Here is a 14,806-nt window from a genome sequence, read left to right on the forward strand (position 1 = left end):
ATGACGTCACCAGAATACAGGCGCCGCCGCAGGCCAGGGGAAGAAACTGCAACAGAAGAAGAAGAACAACAACAAGAACAGATGTTCACAATAAGACGTTCAGACACTCGCCCACTAACGCTGGCAGCTTCCTGGTTACTTTCATCGCGCAACCCACGCTCTGTAAGTCAAATTCCATAACTGCTCAACGGCACACCGGTAGCACCTGTGAAGGGGTTTAAGTGTCTTCATTTGGCCTCAGGAATGAAAAATAAGATAGAGATAAGATGACCTCCCAATGACGTGGTGTAAATGCTGACATTCAGGAGGCGGAGCCTTTATTGGATCACACGATGGAAGAACCCCCCTGTTCTCTGATTCAGAGGAGCAGCCAATCAGCAGCTTCTGTCCATCTTCACGCAGCGCGTCCTGCAGCCTTTAAACGGCCCAGACGACAGACGCTACGTGTGGATATGGAGTCCGTCCGCAGGAGTCTCTTCGGCCCCGTGGACCGCGACCAGCTGCGCGCGGAGCTGAAGCTGAGGCTGCAGCAGATCTGCGAGCAGGACAGCCGCCGCTGGAACTTCAACTTCCAGGCCGAGACGCCGCTTCCCGGCCGGCTTCAGTGGGAGGAGATACCCGCAGGCTGCGCTGCGTCTTTCTACCGGGAGCCGACGCCGCCGAGTGCGTCAAAGTCGGAGGACGATGAGCGGCTGAGCGGCCGCGATCAGGAGAACTGCTCCCGCATCTCCAACGCAAAGTGCGCCGCTGCGGCGACGCCGGTGCGGAGGAAGAGGACGCTCCCCAAAGCGCGCATCACAGGTGAGGGCCAAGCTGTGCGCGTCCCCGGGAGCCGCCGTGCGCGTCACCAGGGGCCGCCGTGCGCGTCACCAGGGGCCGCCGTGCGCGTCACCAGGGGCCGCCGTGCGCGTCACCAGGGGCCCCCGTGAATGTTACCAGGGGCCGCCGTGCGCGTCACCAGGGGCCGCCGTGCGCGTCACCAGGGGCCCCCATGAGTGTTACCAGGGGCCCCTGTGAATGTTACCAGGGGCCGCTGTGCACGTTACCAGGGGCCGCCGTGCGCGTCACCAGGGGCCCCCGTGAATGTTACCAGGGGCCGCCGTGCGCGTCACCAGGGGCCCCCGTGAATGTCACCAGGGGCCGCTGTGCACGTTACCAGGGGCCCCCGTGAATGTTACAAGGGGCCCCCGTGAATGTCACCAGGGGCCGCTGTGCACGTTACCAGGGGCCGCCGTGCGCGTCACCAGGGGCCCCCGTGAATGTTACCAGGGGCCGCCGTGCGCGTCACCAGGGGCCCCCCTGAGTGTTACCAGGGGCCCCCGTGAATGTTACCAGGGGCCCCCGTGAATGTTACCAGGGGCCCCCGTGAATGTTACCAGGGGCCGCCGTGAATGTTACCAGGGGCCGCCGTGCACGTTACCAGGGGCCCCCGTGAATGTTACCAGGGGCCGCCGTGCGCGTCACCAGGGGCCCCCATGAGTGTTACCAGGGGCCCCTGTGAATGTTACCAGGGGCCGCTGTGCACGTTACCAGGGGCCGCCGTGCGCGTCACCAGGGGCCGCCGTGCGCGTCACCAGGGGCCCCCGTGAATGTTACCAGGGGCCGCCGTGCGCGTCACCAGGGGCCGCCGTGAGTGTTACCAGGGGCCGCCGTGCGCGTCACCAGGGGCCGCCGTGCGCGTCCCCAGGGGCCGCCGTGCACGTTACCAGGGGCCCCCGTGAATGTTACCAGGGGCCGCCGTGCGCGTCCCCAGGGGCCGCCGTGCGCGTCACCAGGGGCCGCTGTGCGCGTTACCAGGGGCCGCCGTGCGCGTTACCAGGGGCCGCCGTGCGCGTCACCAGGGGCCGCCGTGCACGTTACCAGGGGCCGCCGTGCACGTTACCAGGGGCCCCCGTGAATGTTACCAGGGGCCGCCGTGCACGTTACCAGGGGCCGCCGTGCGCGTTACCAGGGGCCGCCGTGCGCGTCACCAGGGGCCGCCGTGCGCGTCACCAGGGGCCGCCGTGCACGTTACCAGGGGCCGCCGTGCGCGTCACCAGGGGCCGCCGTGCACGTTACCAGGGGCCCCCGTGAATGTCACCAGGGGCCGCTGTGCACGTTACCAGGGGCCGCCGTGCGCGTCACCAGGGGCCGCCGTGCGCGTCACCAGGGCCCCCGTGAATGTTACCAGGGGCCGCCGTGCGCGTCACCAGGGGCCGCCGTGCGCGTCACCAGGGGCCCCCGTGAATGTTACCAGGGGCCGCCGTGCGCGTCACCAGGGGCCGCCGTGCGCGTCACCAGGGGCCGCCGTGCGCGTCACCAGGGGCCGCCGTGCACGTTACCAGGGGCCCCCGTGAATGTTACCAGGGGCCGCCGTGCACGTCACCAGGGGCCGCCGTGCGCGTTACCAGGGGCCCCCGTGAATGTTACCAGGGGCCGCCGTGCGCGTCACCAGGGGCCGCCGTGCACGTTACCAGGGGCCCCCGTGAATGTTACCAGGGGCCGCCGTGCGCGTCACCAGGGGCCGCCGTGCGCGTCACCAGGGGCCGCCGTGCACGTTACCAGGGGCCGCCGTGAGTGTTACCAGGGGCCGCCGTGCGCGTCACCAGGGGCCGCCGTGCGCGTCACCAGGGGCCGCCGTGCGCGTCACCAGGGGCCCCCTGAGTGTTACCAGGGGCCCCCGTGAATGTTACCAGGGGCCGCCGTGCGCGTCCCCAGGGGCCGCCGTGCACGTCACCAGGGGCCGCCGTGCGCGTCACCAGGGGCCGCCGTGCGCGTCACCAGGGGCCGCTGTGCGCGTCCCCAGGGGCCGCCGTGCACGTTACCAGGGGCCCCCGTGAATGTTACCAGGGGCCGCCGTGCGCGTCCCCAGGGGCCGCCGTGCACGTCACCAGGGGCCGCCGTGCGTGTCACCAGGGGCCGCTGTGCGCGTTACCAGGGGCCCCCGTGAATGTTACCAGGGGCCGCCGTGCACGTTACCAGGGGCCGCCGTGCGCGTCACCAGGGGCCGCCGTGCGCGTCACCAGGGGCCGCTGTGCACGTTACCAGGGGCCCCCGTGCACGTTACCAGGGGCCGCCGTGCGCGTCCCCAGGGGCCGCCGTGCGCGTCACCAGGGGCCGCTGTGCACGTTACCAGGGGCCCCCTGGTAAAAAACGCTTCCTCTTGTTTCGGCAGATTATTTCGCGAAGAGGAGGAGGACGACAGACACCAAGAGCATCCTGAACCATCTTCTCTCCAGCTCCAGTGACGCAGCTCAGTGTAAAACAATCCGATGAGCAGAAGAGTCGAACCAAAGGCTTCACGTTTGAACTGTTGTTTTGGGGGAAAATTATGACCGGGAACACGTTGTACCGTTTATTTATTTTATTTATGGACACTTCATTTCTTTCTATTTATTTAGTTTCATCCCCAGGTGAAATCACAGATAAGACTATGTTCCTGTGTTGTTTGTGGTAAAACAGGCCCAGTGTTCATGTCTTTGTAAAGCTGAGCTGAGTTCCTTCTCTAAACCTATTGAAAGCACTATTTGTCTTTGCCAAGTTTGTAAACACCACCTATTATTAAACCGCTTCGTCTGTCAGACTAATTGTGTTTTCTATTGAGTAATTATTTCATTTTCTGCTGCCACTTATTGTCACACTTCATATTTACACACTCCCGGAGGCTGTTTCTGATCCCACTGCACAATCATACTTATCTTTGCCCTTTCACAGATTCTATATACGACCTGATGGAGCTCTGTGCCCAAAGGTGTAACATGGGGTCGCGGGTGGTGCTGGAGCGGGTGCACCCTGCACAGGCCGCCAGTGGTGTTGCTACCAGAATTTTATTAGTCAGTTGTGAAGTTATTTTTATCTCTGGTTGTTTAATCTAGTTGTTTGCTGAAGCAGCAACGGCGCAGATGTTCTACCTGCTGTGTTCTCCTTTCCTTCTGACACCGTAGCACTTTATATTCACATTCATGAGAGACAGAATAATCCGCGGGGCTAATGTTCTGATTACGCAACACATCTGACTATTAATTTAGTCGATGTATGTTGAATTTGTAGCATCTTAACTGTTATTTATTCACCTCCAAAACCAGCCTTTGACGTCTGACAGCCCAGACGCCTCCGGCTTCCAGGGAAAATGGACCCTGGAGCACGACGCGTCCATAGTCCCGGATGTGAAATAAAACGTTGACGTGTGTTGAAGTGTGACGTGGCGACACTTTGCCCAAAGCAAATATGTTGAACTAAACAGTTTACACTCTGTCGTGTTATCAGCCTTTACTTCGTGTGCAACAATTTTACATATTAAAGATAAGCAAACAAACATCAGATCATGCTGGTTGAAGGTCATCACTTGGCTTAAATACTCATCTGGGAGATAAATTGTTCCTGCTGGTGCCGACGTCTGATTATAAACGTCGTTGCTTGTTTGCTTTGCAGCAGTTGAGTTAAATAAGTGTTGCTCCGCAGTCGTACAACATTCATTTCAAGTTGTGATCAATAACGGGGAAGCTGCTGCTTTGTTGTTGGCTGTGATACGGCGTGTGCTGTCCAGCCTAATGTTATATCCATTAATATGAGCTCTAGCGGCCAAATCAGCCCATTAGTGAGGCCAAAGCCCAGAGGCGCTTTCACACCCACTGTCATGTAGGTTTCGGCTCTAAAGAATTTCAAGAGGCCATCTGTCCGGAGAGCTCCACAATGGGCACAAAGCAGAGCGTGCCTTCTATTTCACCTGCTAATCAGCCTGTGGAGCCGCGACCCCCTGGACGTCCCTCGGACCTTCTCTTTTCATGTCGGCCCCTTTCAGTGGAAGCTGCTATTATCATTGACATGTGCCCGGTCGGGTCTGGCTGATGTTTATTCGCACTCCTCCTCCACTTTTGTTGGTGTGGCGGCGTTCGTGTCGACACACAGCTGACTGTGTTACATGTACTTCAGTTGGACCTGATGCTGTTACCTGCTCTTCTATCTCGTTTACTGGCTTCATTACAATTGCTAACACAAAAATCACTATCTATGGCTTCAGAGGCTCCCCACCCACTAACTTCATCAAATTGCTCAGTACATCATGTTATTTATTGTGTAAACAGTCTAATGTTTCACATGTCATAACACAAATGAGCCTTCAGCTCCTTTAGATCTCTGTGGTGTAACAACAACAACTAAATCAGAAAATGATCGGCAAATAAGAAATAAGGAAGAAGAAACACCACATTTAAATTAAACAATGTCTTCACTCAAGCAAGAAAACGTCAAATCTGCAGTTTCACCAAAGCGACTCTTCACATAAAAGCCTTGTTGTTTTTTATGACAGATCTTTATTGTCTTGGTGTTTGTTACACTGGTTTCCTCTCCACATTCCCCCAAACTACAAGCTACCAGGCGTAAAACGCGCCTGTGGCCAAACGCCACCACAACGCTGGAGGCGCTCAGGTCCCATTGTTGTGGACGCTGCAGCAGATGGTCAGAAATTCCTGGACACCCCGTGAATGAGCAGCAGGGAAAAGGTCACCATCTGCTGCCCAAAGGTCAAAGGTCAGAAGTGTGGGCTATTAGCCGTGGTTTCTATTGTCCAGCGATGACACCGTCATAAAGGAAACACTAACTTAAAGGAACCTTTTAAAATTAGAAAGCGAAGCATCCAAATGAGTGAAGAAAGAAAGAAACCCAAATATTCATTTATAGAAGCACGTTTTTATGAACAGACCACTGAAAATAGTGGGAACTGTTTTTCTATTTCAATTATCATTTTATTGGTCACTTCCAGAAGATAATCCCAATCTAAGAGGTTGAAGTGAAGCTCAGTAAGGCGACAGCACACGAATCCGCAGAGGAGGCACGTCTTTGGCATCACACTGATTTCAAGTATAATAGTCATAAAAGGCAGGAAATGGAGGGACTCTGCACCTCCAGGCAATAAAAGTAAGGCTCGTTCAATACTCTGAACCGTCAGTAATGATGCTGCTTCCAAAGGTTTCACATTAATATGCTGCTGTAGGTCGGACGGACGGCTGACGCTCAGCAGCTCTCATCCGGCCCGGTGCCGCTGGGCCCGGTACCGGGACCGCCGGTCGGCGGCGAGGACAGCTGCTCGTAGCTGGGCAGGACGGCGCCGGCCCGGCCCGGCCGCCTGGGCCCGCCCCGGCCCGCGGCCTCTTCGTCCCCCTGGCTCAGCAGCAGCGACAGCGACTCCGTGACGCGGCTCAGGGTCTGGTCCATGCGCGTTATCTGCACACGGAGAGAGCGCAGACGTGAAAACCAGGGAAGCGGGTCAGGGGATAATAAATGAGCTCTAGCTTCACATCCTGCCTTGTCCTCCATCCTGGTGAGTCTGGATCCAATGGAGTTGGTGCCTTTGTCTCTGGCTTTGTCTTCAGAGGGGGAAAACAGCAAAGTGGAGAAGAGAACGGGCTTAAAGCCGTGGCCGTTTCCTGTAACATGGTTTGAGAGCGAGCAGTGGCGTGATTCATTACCTGAGCCTGTCTGGAACAAAGTTATCTTCCCTAAAGACTGGTCCAGTCTGCGAGAAACACAAAGCCAACATGCAGTAACACAGCCTCCTCCTTCCTCGTCCACTGCTCCCTTCTATTCTACCTTCTCTGCAGCTCCTTGATTCGCACCATGAGGTTGAGGTGACCCTGAGAGTACTGCTCGATCACGTCCCGCACGTCGTACGGCTTCCGGGCTTGCTACAAAAGGAGACCTTGGTCAGAGCTCAACGGGACGTGTCCACGAATCACACATTCCGACATTTATATCAATCACAATCAAAAAGGATCATCTCATGTCTGTCTGCACGTTTCCATTCTTACCTGAAAATTTCTCTTGGCCACAAAGTACCGCATCCTCTGGACGACCCGGATGGCTTTTCTGTGAGACTCTGTGAGTCTGTGGGATGAGTTTTGGTTGATGTGACCTTTACACTCAAACACTTCAACAGCACAGAAGGTCTGTGACTCCTGTTCACAGCGCTTTGTGTGAACGTGATCCATAACGAGGTTCAGAGGTGTTTGTGTGTCTGAGGGGATTATTAAAAGCTATTACGCAAAGCAGAGAATTAGCAGGTGATGAAGAAGCTGTGAGCTGTTTGTCGGAACCCGTTGGGGAAACAAGTTCTGTTTGTGTCTCATTAACGTGCACTAAGATGATTTTCAAACGCACCAGTCGTGTACATTAAGACTGCAATAACGTAGAACTCCCTCCTCCGTCAAAGGGTCACACGGTGCTGATAAACCTTCTGCTTCTTGCTCCTAACCTGAAACCGGACTCCTGTCACAGAACCCACTCCTGCAGTCCTGCAGTTTTAACCTGCCTGAGTCTCTGGACGGAGGCAGGAGCTGGAACTTTCTCCTGTCTGAGCAGCAGCTACATCAAATGTGAGAGCGGTATTTTGTTGAATGTTGAAACAAGCAGCGGCGTTTATGACGTGAGCTCGGACGCAGCGCTGCTCTACGTGAACAGCAGGTTATGGGTTTGGAGTCAGCAGAGCGTGTACTGATCTTTGCCAACAAAGCTGCTGCATGCGATTCCCACTCTGCATCATTACCCCACTGTTCACAAAGGAGGTCCCTCGGGTCGGCGTTGCATTTGTTTAACTGCACGCACACCTACGCTGTGCTGCAGACGCCTAGCATGCACATCAGCCCCTCACGGGCCAGAACGTCTAATCAAGAGTTATGAGCCAGCAAAAGGTTGATTAGCAAACACGTAGATTAGGATTCATTCACAGGCAAATGCAGAATGAGTGGGAGTGCAGAGACTCACTGTGACAGCGACGAGGCCGGAGCCAGGTCATTATCTCGCTCCGATTCCAGCTCCAGGTCTGCAAAGCTGCAGTTCCTCTGCAGGGGGCTGGAGGGGTGGACGTCCAAGAGGCCCGGGCTCCTCCTCACTGCACCAGGACAAAGTAACACACGTCCTGGACCGGGCTCCACTCAGAGTCACAGCCACAGAGATTCATTGATTCAATGATTAGCTGAAAGTCCCGTCCCAGTGGGACCCAACGCGGGACAGAAGTCTAGTTGATGCAGCCACAGATTTCTGAGAAGCTAAGAAAGACGGCACGAAGCTCCATGAAGAACGTCACCGGCCGTCCCTGTTCTGGGTTTGGTTCTGTAGCTCTGCCATCGCTCACACAAAGCCAAGACGTGAAAACCTCCTAATGGTTTGTTCCTCGAACGGTCAGCGTTTGGTAAAGTCCTCAAGTCCTGAATGACCTAAACATTACTTCATTCTGAACTCAGATCAGCCAAACAGACCCAGAAGACCCATTTCAGATTCTGATTTCAACTCTGCACCTGAATCAATTATTCACTTGTGGACCAGCGACACAAAGTGTTGCTCACCTGGAGACGGAGCGCTGAACTGGAGGGAGGACAGAGACGTCCAGGACTGCTGGCGATCTGAGGACCAAGCAACACACGGTCAGCGTTTCCACAGAGCGTCACAGTCAGGTTAGTCGAAGCCGAAGCGAGCGCGACCGCACCACAGGCCGTGCGTGTGCACATGAACACGGCTGCAGCAGCAGATGCAGCATCTCACCTCCCCTGAACGGGACACGAGGGGGAGAGGCTGAGCAGAAGCAGCTGCTCAGAGGAACCACGGAAACAGGAGGCAGCAGGTGAGAAAGCAGTTCTGTCCACCTCATTCACACGCGCAAAACTCAACATGTCTGTCGAACAAACAGCTGAGGCTGCAACGCTGCTAACATGAAAAGTGAACGGAGCTAAAAATGATGCCAATGACCAGAAGACGCGTCTCAGCGGTCGGAAGCGCACGGCTCATGGCAACGTGCTAACTGATAGCGTCGTGCTAACTGATAGCGACGTGCTAACTGATAGCGACGTGCTAACTGATAGCGTCGTGCTAACTGATAGCGTCGTGCTAACTGATAGCGACGTGCTAACTGATAGCGACGTGTTAACTGATAGCGTCGTGCTAACTGATAGCGACGTGCTAACTGATAGCGACGTGCTAACTGATAGCGACGTGCTAACTGATAGCGACATGCTAACGATAGCGTTGTGCTAACTGATAGCGATATGCTAACTGATAGCGTCGTGCTAACTGATGCTAGAAGCAGCGCGCACCGACCTGCGGTGTCGCTTCAGCTTCACATCAAAGACACCACATTAAAGCCTGCGTCCTGAGATCGGCCCAAACACAAGGTTTGCAGAGGTACAGCAGGCGCATGTATTCAGGTCGGCAGCTGGTGCTGAAGAAAGAGCCTCTGTAACAAAGAGCTGATCCAGTTACATGTTTACATGATAAAAGCAGAGTAAACCCACTCCTTTCTCCTCTGCTCGTTCGCTTCCACTACTTTTGACAGAAAAGCCATTAACGGCCTCCGCGCTCCGATAATGGGACTGATGAGCACTCGTTTTATTCATATCTTCACAAAAGGACGGCTTTTGTAGACGAAGGAGGAGGAAAATGAAATGAGTGAAGCTCATTTATAAACAGACGGACATCAGCGCCTCATCGCCGGCCTCTCCACGGCGCCCTTGGGTCCCGTTTTATTATCTTTATGCTCAGAAATGCCGCTGTGGACTTTGCTGCTGCTGCGTTTGCTCGTCTGTGATGTTTGCGTTGAGTCCGAGTGGAGCACAGCAAACAAACAGCGCGTGACTGTGGTTTGAAGGAGCTGCTGCAGCTCACGGATCGCACCTGTGCCCACGGTGCTGTACACGTCGGAGCTCAGCTCTCGGCCGCTGTCAAAGGCGGAGTCGAAGGTGATGCTGGGAACGCTGGGAGAAGTGGGGCCGTTGTCCTTGTCCGCGCTCTTCACCTTCCTCCGGATCTTTACCTGCAAAGCAAGCGTGAGCTCAGCCGTGGATGTGGATGTGAGTGAACGCAGACGCTAGCGCTGGAACAGACTGGCTGCTGTTCCTGTGTCACCGCCGTGACCCCTGTTCTGAGCCTGTCACACCCACAGCGTCCGCACCACCAGGTGCTGCTCAGCTGCCAGAAACACAGGAATCAATGCACTCTTCTGTTTTTGTTGATGACACAGTGGATGCTGGAGCCAGAAGAGCGATTTGATCCGGGGTCAAGTCAGTTTATGTTGTATTAACGATTGGTGTGGTGACATTTAGCCTCAGTTTGTGGACAAACCTCCCAGTGTTGGACTCAGTGAGAAGCAGCTGCACATTCTTTTTCCTTCCAGTCGGAGGAACTGAACTTGTTGCAGAGCTGTTGCTTCAGACTGCGGTTCCCTTTGTGCAGCTAACGCAGCGCAGTGACGTTACTCACAGATTTCTTGGGCTTGGGGCTGGACAGAGACGAGGCCGCGATGTTGGACCGCTTCCTCAAAAACAGCTTCAACGTGGCAGAATCGAAGTTCTCCACTGCGAAGCACCTCCACGACGTCTGCAGGGCGCGAGAACGGCACAGAAACAGTGATGCACAGGTCGCACGCAGAGGCGCACAACGGACGCGCTGGTGGAACGCAGTACCTGGATGAGACAAGCGGCGGCTGGGATCTGCCTGTTGAAGTGCTTCTGCCGTTGCTTCTGCTGCACCTTCAGGGCGAAACCTGAGCCTAAGATTCCCTGAGAACACGGAGTCAGTGTCGTTAGCTCAGCTTTAGCAGCAGCGGTGCAGAACGTGTGCCGTCAGAACGTTGGTGGACATGACGCCAAGTCAATCCGACTAAAGGAACACTCCTCCATCTGTCTGGATGCAGGTGAGTGGAGCCCATTTACAGCAACTAATGAACGCTGGGAGCTCCGTCCACTCACCGCCGGCAGAGCGAAGAAGGAGATGGCGAAGACGGAGAAACAGGAAGCGATGGTTTTACCGATCCAGGTCTGCGGCACCTTGTCTCCGTAGCCAATGGTCGTCACCGTCACCTTGGAAAGAAGCCAAACGCAGTGAACTGCAATAACGGGACAATATGATGCAGATTCCAGATCAGCCGCTGAGCTGCAGCCTGAGGAGGACGCTCCGCAGGCTGCAGCTCTGGGTCACAGAACCGAGTCGGTTCTGCTGCTCGGACGGGAGAAACGGGAGCAACTCTGACACGAAGCGCTGCTTCGCCGCCGCCGCTTCTCCTCCACTGTCTCGCGTTGCGTTGGTCTCGGACCCGACCCGAGTTCTGCTGGTGCTGCTGCGTGTTTCACTGACCCTCCAGCCACAGCTCTGACCTTCTCAGCGCTTCGAGTCTCAGTTACATCTTAATGCACTCAGAGAAAACGTAGTAAACACAGGCTGTGACTGAGCAAGAGGCTCCAGTAAAGGTCACGCTACCGGAATACAATGCGTAAATGTTAAAGGCCACACAAGGCATTATTTATACAACTGAGGCTTCATCACTGCTGAGTTGGCAGGTTTTAGTATCCAAATCCCTCAAGTTTCTAGAAGTGAGTGGATGCTGCTGCCTGAAAATACCTTCCCGGCCGTCTTCTCTCCATCACTGGCTCTGCAGCCCACTGGATGAGCCCAGGGCCCTGACACCACTCCCACTGCTGTTCAGCAGTAGTAGCATCAAACGCCTGTATCCTGACCTTTCACTCGCCAAAACAATGTTTACAACAAATCTGCGGTTGCTACAAAAATAAAATCACAAAAAGAAGGTTTAGAGAATGCATCTGCACTGTCGAAAACGTCGGCGGCCTTTGATTATTATTATACCGGCGTTGAGCTGCAGCTTAATGAATGAACGCTGAGTTAATTAACGAACGGCTAAAGGAGCCGTTTGACATTTGGGGAAGTTCACGTCTTGGGCTTCTCGTCTTATATAAGATCATCGATACCACAGTGAGGCCGGGTGCTCGTAATGAAGCTGAGGTACCGGTTCCACAGCAGATCTGGTTCCGCCTCAGGAGTTACTGCTGAGATTTGTTGTTCTAGACGAGGTGGAAACATTTGTATTTCTCTGACAGCTGCAACGCTGTTTTACCAGAAGTAAAAGTGTTTCTTGACAGTGTGATGAAGTTTATTTACACTCAGCCGCCGCGCCTTCGTTCCTCTTGGACTGTGTTGAATAAAAAGGAGGAGACAGCCTTAACACTAAGCTGTTGTTCTACGGTTCCTCTAATGAGGAAGCTGCAGAGGAGCTTCTGGGCAGATCTTTTATCTGTGGACCTGCAGCAGCTGCTTCTCCCGGCGCTCGTCGTTCGCTAAGCGCCGTTAAACGCTCCCACGACGCCTCCATTAAATGGGTGCAGGGAATCTGTCTTCTCATGGGCTGGATTTCCCACCATGCATTGGGTCAACAGCGATGCACAGAGCCAACTCTTACCACTCCCCACCACAGGGCGTCGGCGTAGTTCCCAAACTCGGTGGCGCCGCTGCTGCTCACGGCGTCCTTCTCTGCCAGGTAGACGAAGTAGGAGGAGAAGATGAGGCTCAGGAAGCCGATGTACAGGGTGGTGATCAGCTCCTGCAACACAAACAGGACGCGAGCCGTCACAAACCAATCCACACGCGATCGGGTCGCTGCTCCCGTCACCCAACGGCAGGTCTTTGCTGGTTAACATCCAAATCCTGTCAGTCAGAGAGAAACCATACGGCTGCTGGAGGATCCCAAGGCCAGAACACAGGACGATGCTGCTGATCAAACTCAGCCACTAAATGGGAACTTTCATTTATTCCTGATATAACCGCAGATGTGAAGGTACAGCGTCATCAATAATGGGAACGCACAAGGAGAAGGTTTGCTCCATAATCATCACTAATCACTGCAGGGATTTGATTGAATTCAGAAGGATTCGTTACAAATTAGAAAGCGATGTCTCGTAATTCATTTTAAATAACTTTAATGCCTCAATCTGCAAGACTCACTAAGGAGCCGCGTGTGATTCAGGCCTCACTGGGCCCAGTTCTGGTTCTGTCTGATTGTAATTGGACCACTGCCTAAAAGTGAACGCTCTGAATTCACCTTCCACTGATTTCACCTGTTGAAGCGTTCACACGATCAGAGCTGCTCGAAACGGAGCTGAATTTCTGATGAACGAACTCCTTATTTGTGTCTCGGCCCAAAACTGTCAGTCCCAGATGTTTTTAGGGCATCGAGGAGGAGCGGCACGAGTTATTGCACGATTCTGGGCAATATCTGTGTTTTTCACCTTCAACTAACTGTAGTTCTTAGCTTCAGTGGACGAGCTGCATCATGTGCGTTCCTTCTGCCACGAACACTCAAACTCCACACTGCGCATTTAAATGTCTGGAAGCTGATTAGAGCCAGAGACTCCATCCACTTCATCGTCTCCAGCTGTTCCCACTGTGAGGCTGCAGCTCACTGTGGAAGAGAGCCACGGAACAAAGCGTCTGCCGGTGTCCAGCTGCTTCATGGCAGATTGACCTGATGCAACCACAGCATACTGCACGTGGCACCGCGCGCTTGAAGGACACGGCCTTCAAGCAGAACCCTTCACACTGGACTCATTTTGTCGAGCAGAGTTCCTCTCTGAACCCGTAAGCAGTGTCAATATTGGGTTTGAGTTTCCATTCAGCTGTGGAGCCGCCGTTTGCTCACCCGCCTGCTTTGCTCCTCCTCAGATGAACGTCTGACGGACGATGACCAGCCTCCGCTGGGAGCAGAGCGGCGGCTGAGGCCACCGTGAGGCACCGTGGGTGTGAGTGGATCAGACGCTCACCACTCGGCCTTCGTTCGACCTCTGAACGACGCCCGAGAGGAACACTGGAGTCCACAGCCCCAAACCCGTCACCCAGTGCTCAGTGCTGAGCATTCGTGCAGCCGAATGATGTGGTTCCGTGTGAAGGTTCTGTCTCTGCAGCCACAGAACACGCACGAGGAACCCCAGACAGGCGGCTCCCAGCTCACTGGTCCCAATGAGGACGTGCGTACCTGGCGGTGGATGAAGACGACGGAGCCCAGGAGGCGCCAGGTCCCGCCCTGACGGTCCACGTGAAGCATGCGCAGGATCTGCAGGAAGCGGATCCCTCTGCAGAACAAACGTTCCAGTCAGAAGCAGCGGACTCCCGGCCTGAGGCGGTACCGGCCCAGTGTGCGTTACCGGACAGCAGACGTGGCAAAGACTTGGCCTTTGGAGCCCACGGACAGCACGATGATGGAGGCGACCACCACGATCAGATCTGTGCACACAGTTCAATGCACATGTGTGAAACAGCCCAGAACCATGTCACACTCCATGTGGGAAAAGTGGTTGATTAGCAAATTACCACTGGTTTTCATTACGAAGTGATTCTATTAGTCAGCGGAGGCGAGTGAGGTCACAGATGCACTCATGCTGCATATTTAAAAACACCTGGAGCTTCTAATTAGAAGAATAAAAACACGTGGAAGCGACAGCTCTCGTCTCAGGTCAGGTGTTGGTGAAGCCTCACCTATGATGGAGATGGGCTTCCTGGCGAAGCGCAGTCGCCCCCAGACGCCCACGTATTTGCTGCGGCAGCCGGCCGACCACAGGCGCACGACGTACTCCACCCCGAAGAACACCACCAGGATGATCTCCTGCCGGCGAGAGGCAGCGGTGCTTCAGCAAGGCACCAAACGGCGGCTTCGTGCTCGGACCAGAGCCACATCAACTTCATTAGGACTTATTGATTCCCATTCAGCGGATGCACCATTTGTCACAGTTTCATCTGTACGACATCGATCATGATCCGTGTAAATGGAGGAAAGAGCGCGGTCAGCATCTGTACGCCCAGAGGGAACGATGTGGACGTGACGCTAACGCTCATTAGCACGCCTCCTTTTGGAGACATCTTACTGGCCGCATTCTAGCAGGCGCCACTCAAACCTGAAGCCACGCCCACCGACGCCTTCTGAGCCACAGTCCGGTCGGCAGCGCCAAGAACCGCAGCGGTGCCTTAAATCTGGTCTTCCTCCTGTGGAACATGAACAAAC

The 14,806-nt window shown here is 55.0% G+C and overlaps 2 protein-coding genes across 5 annotated transcripts in view; one reads left to right on the plus strand and one right to left on the minus strand.

Moving 5' to 3' along the window:
- Positions 1-25: 25 nt before the first annotated feature.
- cdkn1ca (cyclin-dependent kinase inhibitor 1Ca) lies at positions 26-3,566 on the plus strand. 2 transcript variants are annotated; one of them, XM_029144350.3, is made up of 3 exons: positions 26-162; positions 306-801; positions 3,155-3,566. In XM_029144350.3, the coding sequence occupies exons 1-3, from the start codon at positions 82-84 to the stop codon at positions 3,253-3,255; spliced, it is 678 nt and encodes a 225-aa protein (XP_029000183.1). In that variant the 5' UTR covers positions 26-81; the 3' UTR covers positions 3,256-3,566. The 2 variants fall into 2 exon arrangements, with proteins under 2 accessions (XP_029000183.1, XP_029000184.1); XM_029144351.3 differs by having other exon boundaries at positions 47-162; positions 403-801.
- Positions 3,567-5,031: 1,465 nt separating this feature from the next.
- Positions 5,032-14,806, minus strand: part of kcnq1.1 (potassium voltage-gated channel, KQT-like subfamily, member 1.1) — a 17,472-nt gene continuing 7,697 nt past the window's right edge. Inside the window, exons 3-17 of one of the 3 annotated variants that reach the window (XM_029144339.3) lie at positions 14,284-14,410; positions 13,953-14,031; positions 13,784-13,880; positions 12,215-12,355; positions 10,713-10,823; positions 10,428-10,523; positions 10,225-10,341; positions 9,640-9,778; positions 8,319-8,375; positions 7,738-7,864; positions 6,786-6,861; positions 6,568-6,662; positions 6,447-6,493; positions 6,283-6,344; positions 5,032-6,201 (exon numbers count right to left, since the gene is read on the minus strand). In XM_029144339.3, the coding sequence (XP_029000172.1) occupies positions 5,992-6,201; positions 6,283-6,344; positions 6,447-6,493; positions 6,568-6,662; positions 6,786-6,861; positions 7,738-7,864; positions 8,319-8,375; positions 9,640-9,778; positions 10,225-10,341; positions 10,428-10,523; positions 10,713-10,823; positions 12,215-12,355; positions 13,784-13,880; positions 13,953-14,031; positions 14,284-14,410 (1,581 nt within the window). In that variant the 3' untranslated portion in view covers positions 5,032-5,991. Of the gene's footprint in view, positions 6,202-6,282; positions 6,405-6,446; positions 6,494-6,567; positions 6,663-6,785; positions 6,862-7,737; positions 7,865-8,318; positions 8,376-9,639; positions 9,779-10,224; positions 10,342-10,427; positions 10,524-10,712; positions 10,824-12,214; positions 12,356-13,783; positions 13,881-13,952; positions 14,032-14,283; positions 14,411-14,806 lie in introns of those variants that run through there. The other 2 variants (XM_029144340.3, XM_029144341.3) reach the window with 2 other exon arrangements.

Source organism: Betta splendens, chromosome 3 (genome assembly GCF_900634795.4).
Source record: "Betta splendens chromosome 3, fBetSpl5.4, whole genome shotgun sequence".
Classification (NCBI taxonomy): Eukaryota; Metazoa; Chordata; class Actinopteri; order Anabantiformes; family Osphronemidae; genus Betta; species Betta splendens.

What these genes read in the sequence shown, in the direction of transcription:
- cdkn1ca (XM_029144350.3), top strand. Translation starts at nt 82, where the DNA reads ATGTTCACAATAAGACGTTCAGACACTCGCCCACTAACGCTGGCAGCT. An exon ending in CATCGCGCAACCCACGCTCT is followed by an intron (nt 163 to 305) that starts GTAAGTCAAATT and finishes GCTGACATTCAG; the next exon opens with GAGGCGGAGCCTTTATTGGA. An exon ending in CCCCAAAGCGCGCATCACAG is followed by an intron (nt 802 to 3,154) that starts GTGAGGGCCAAG and finishes TTGTTTCGGCAG; the next exon opens with ATTATTTCGCGAAGAGGAGG.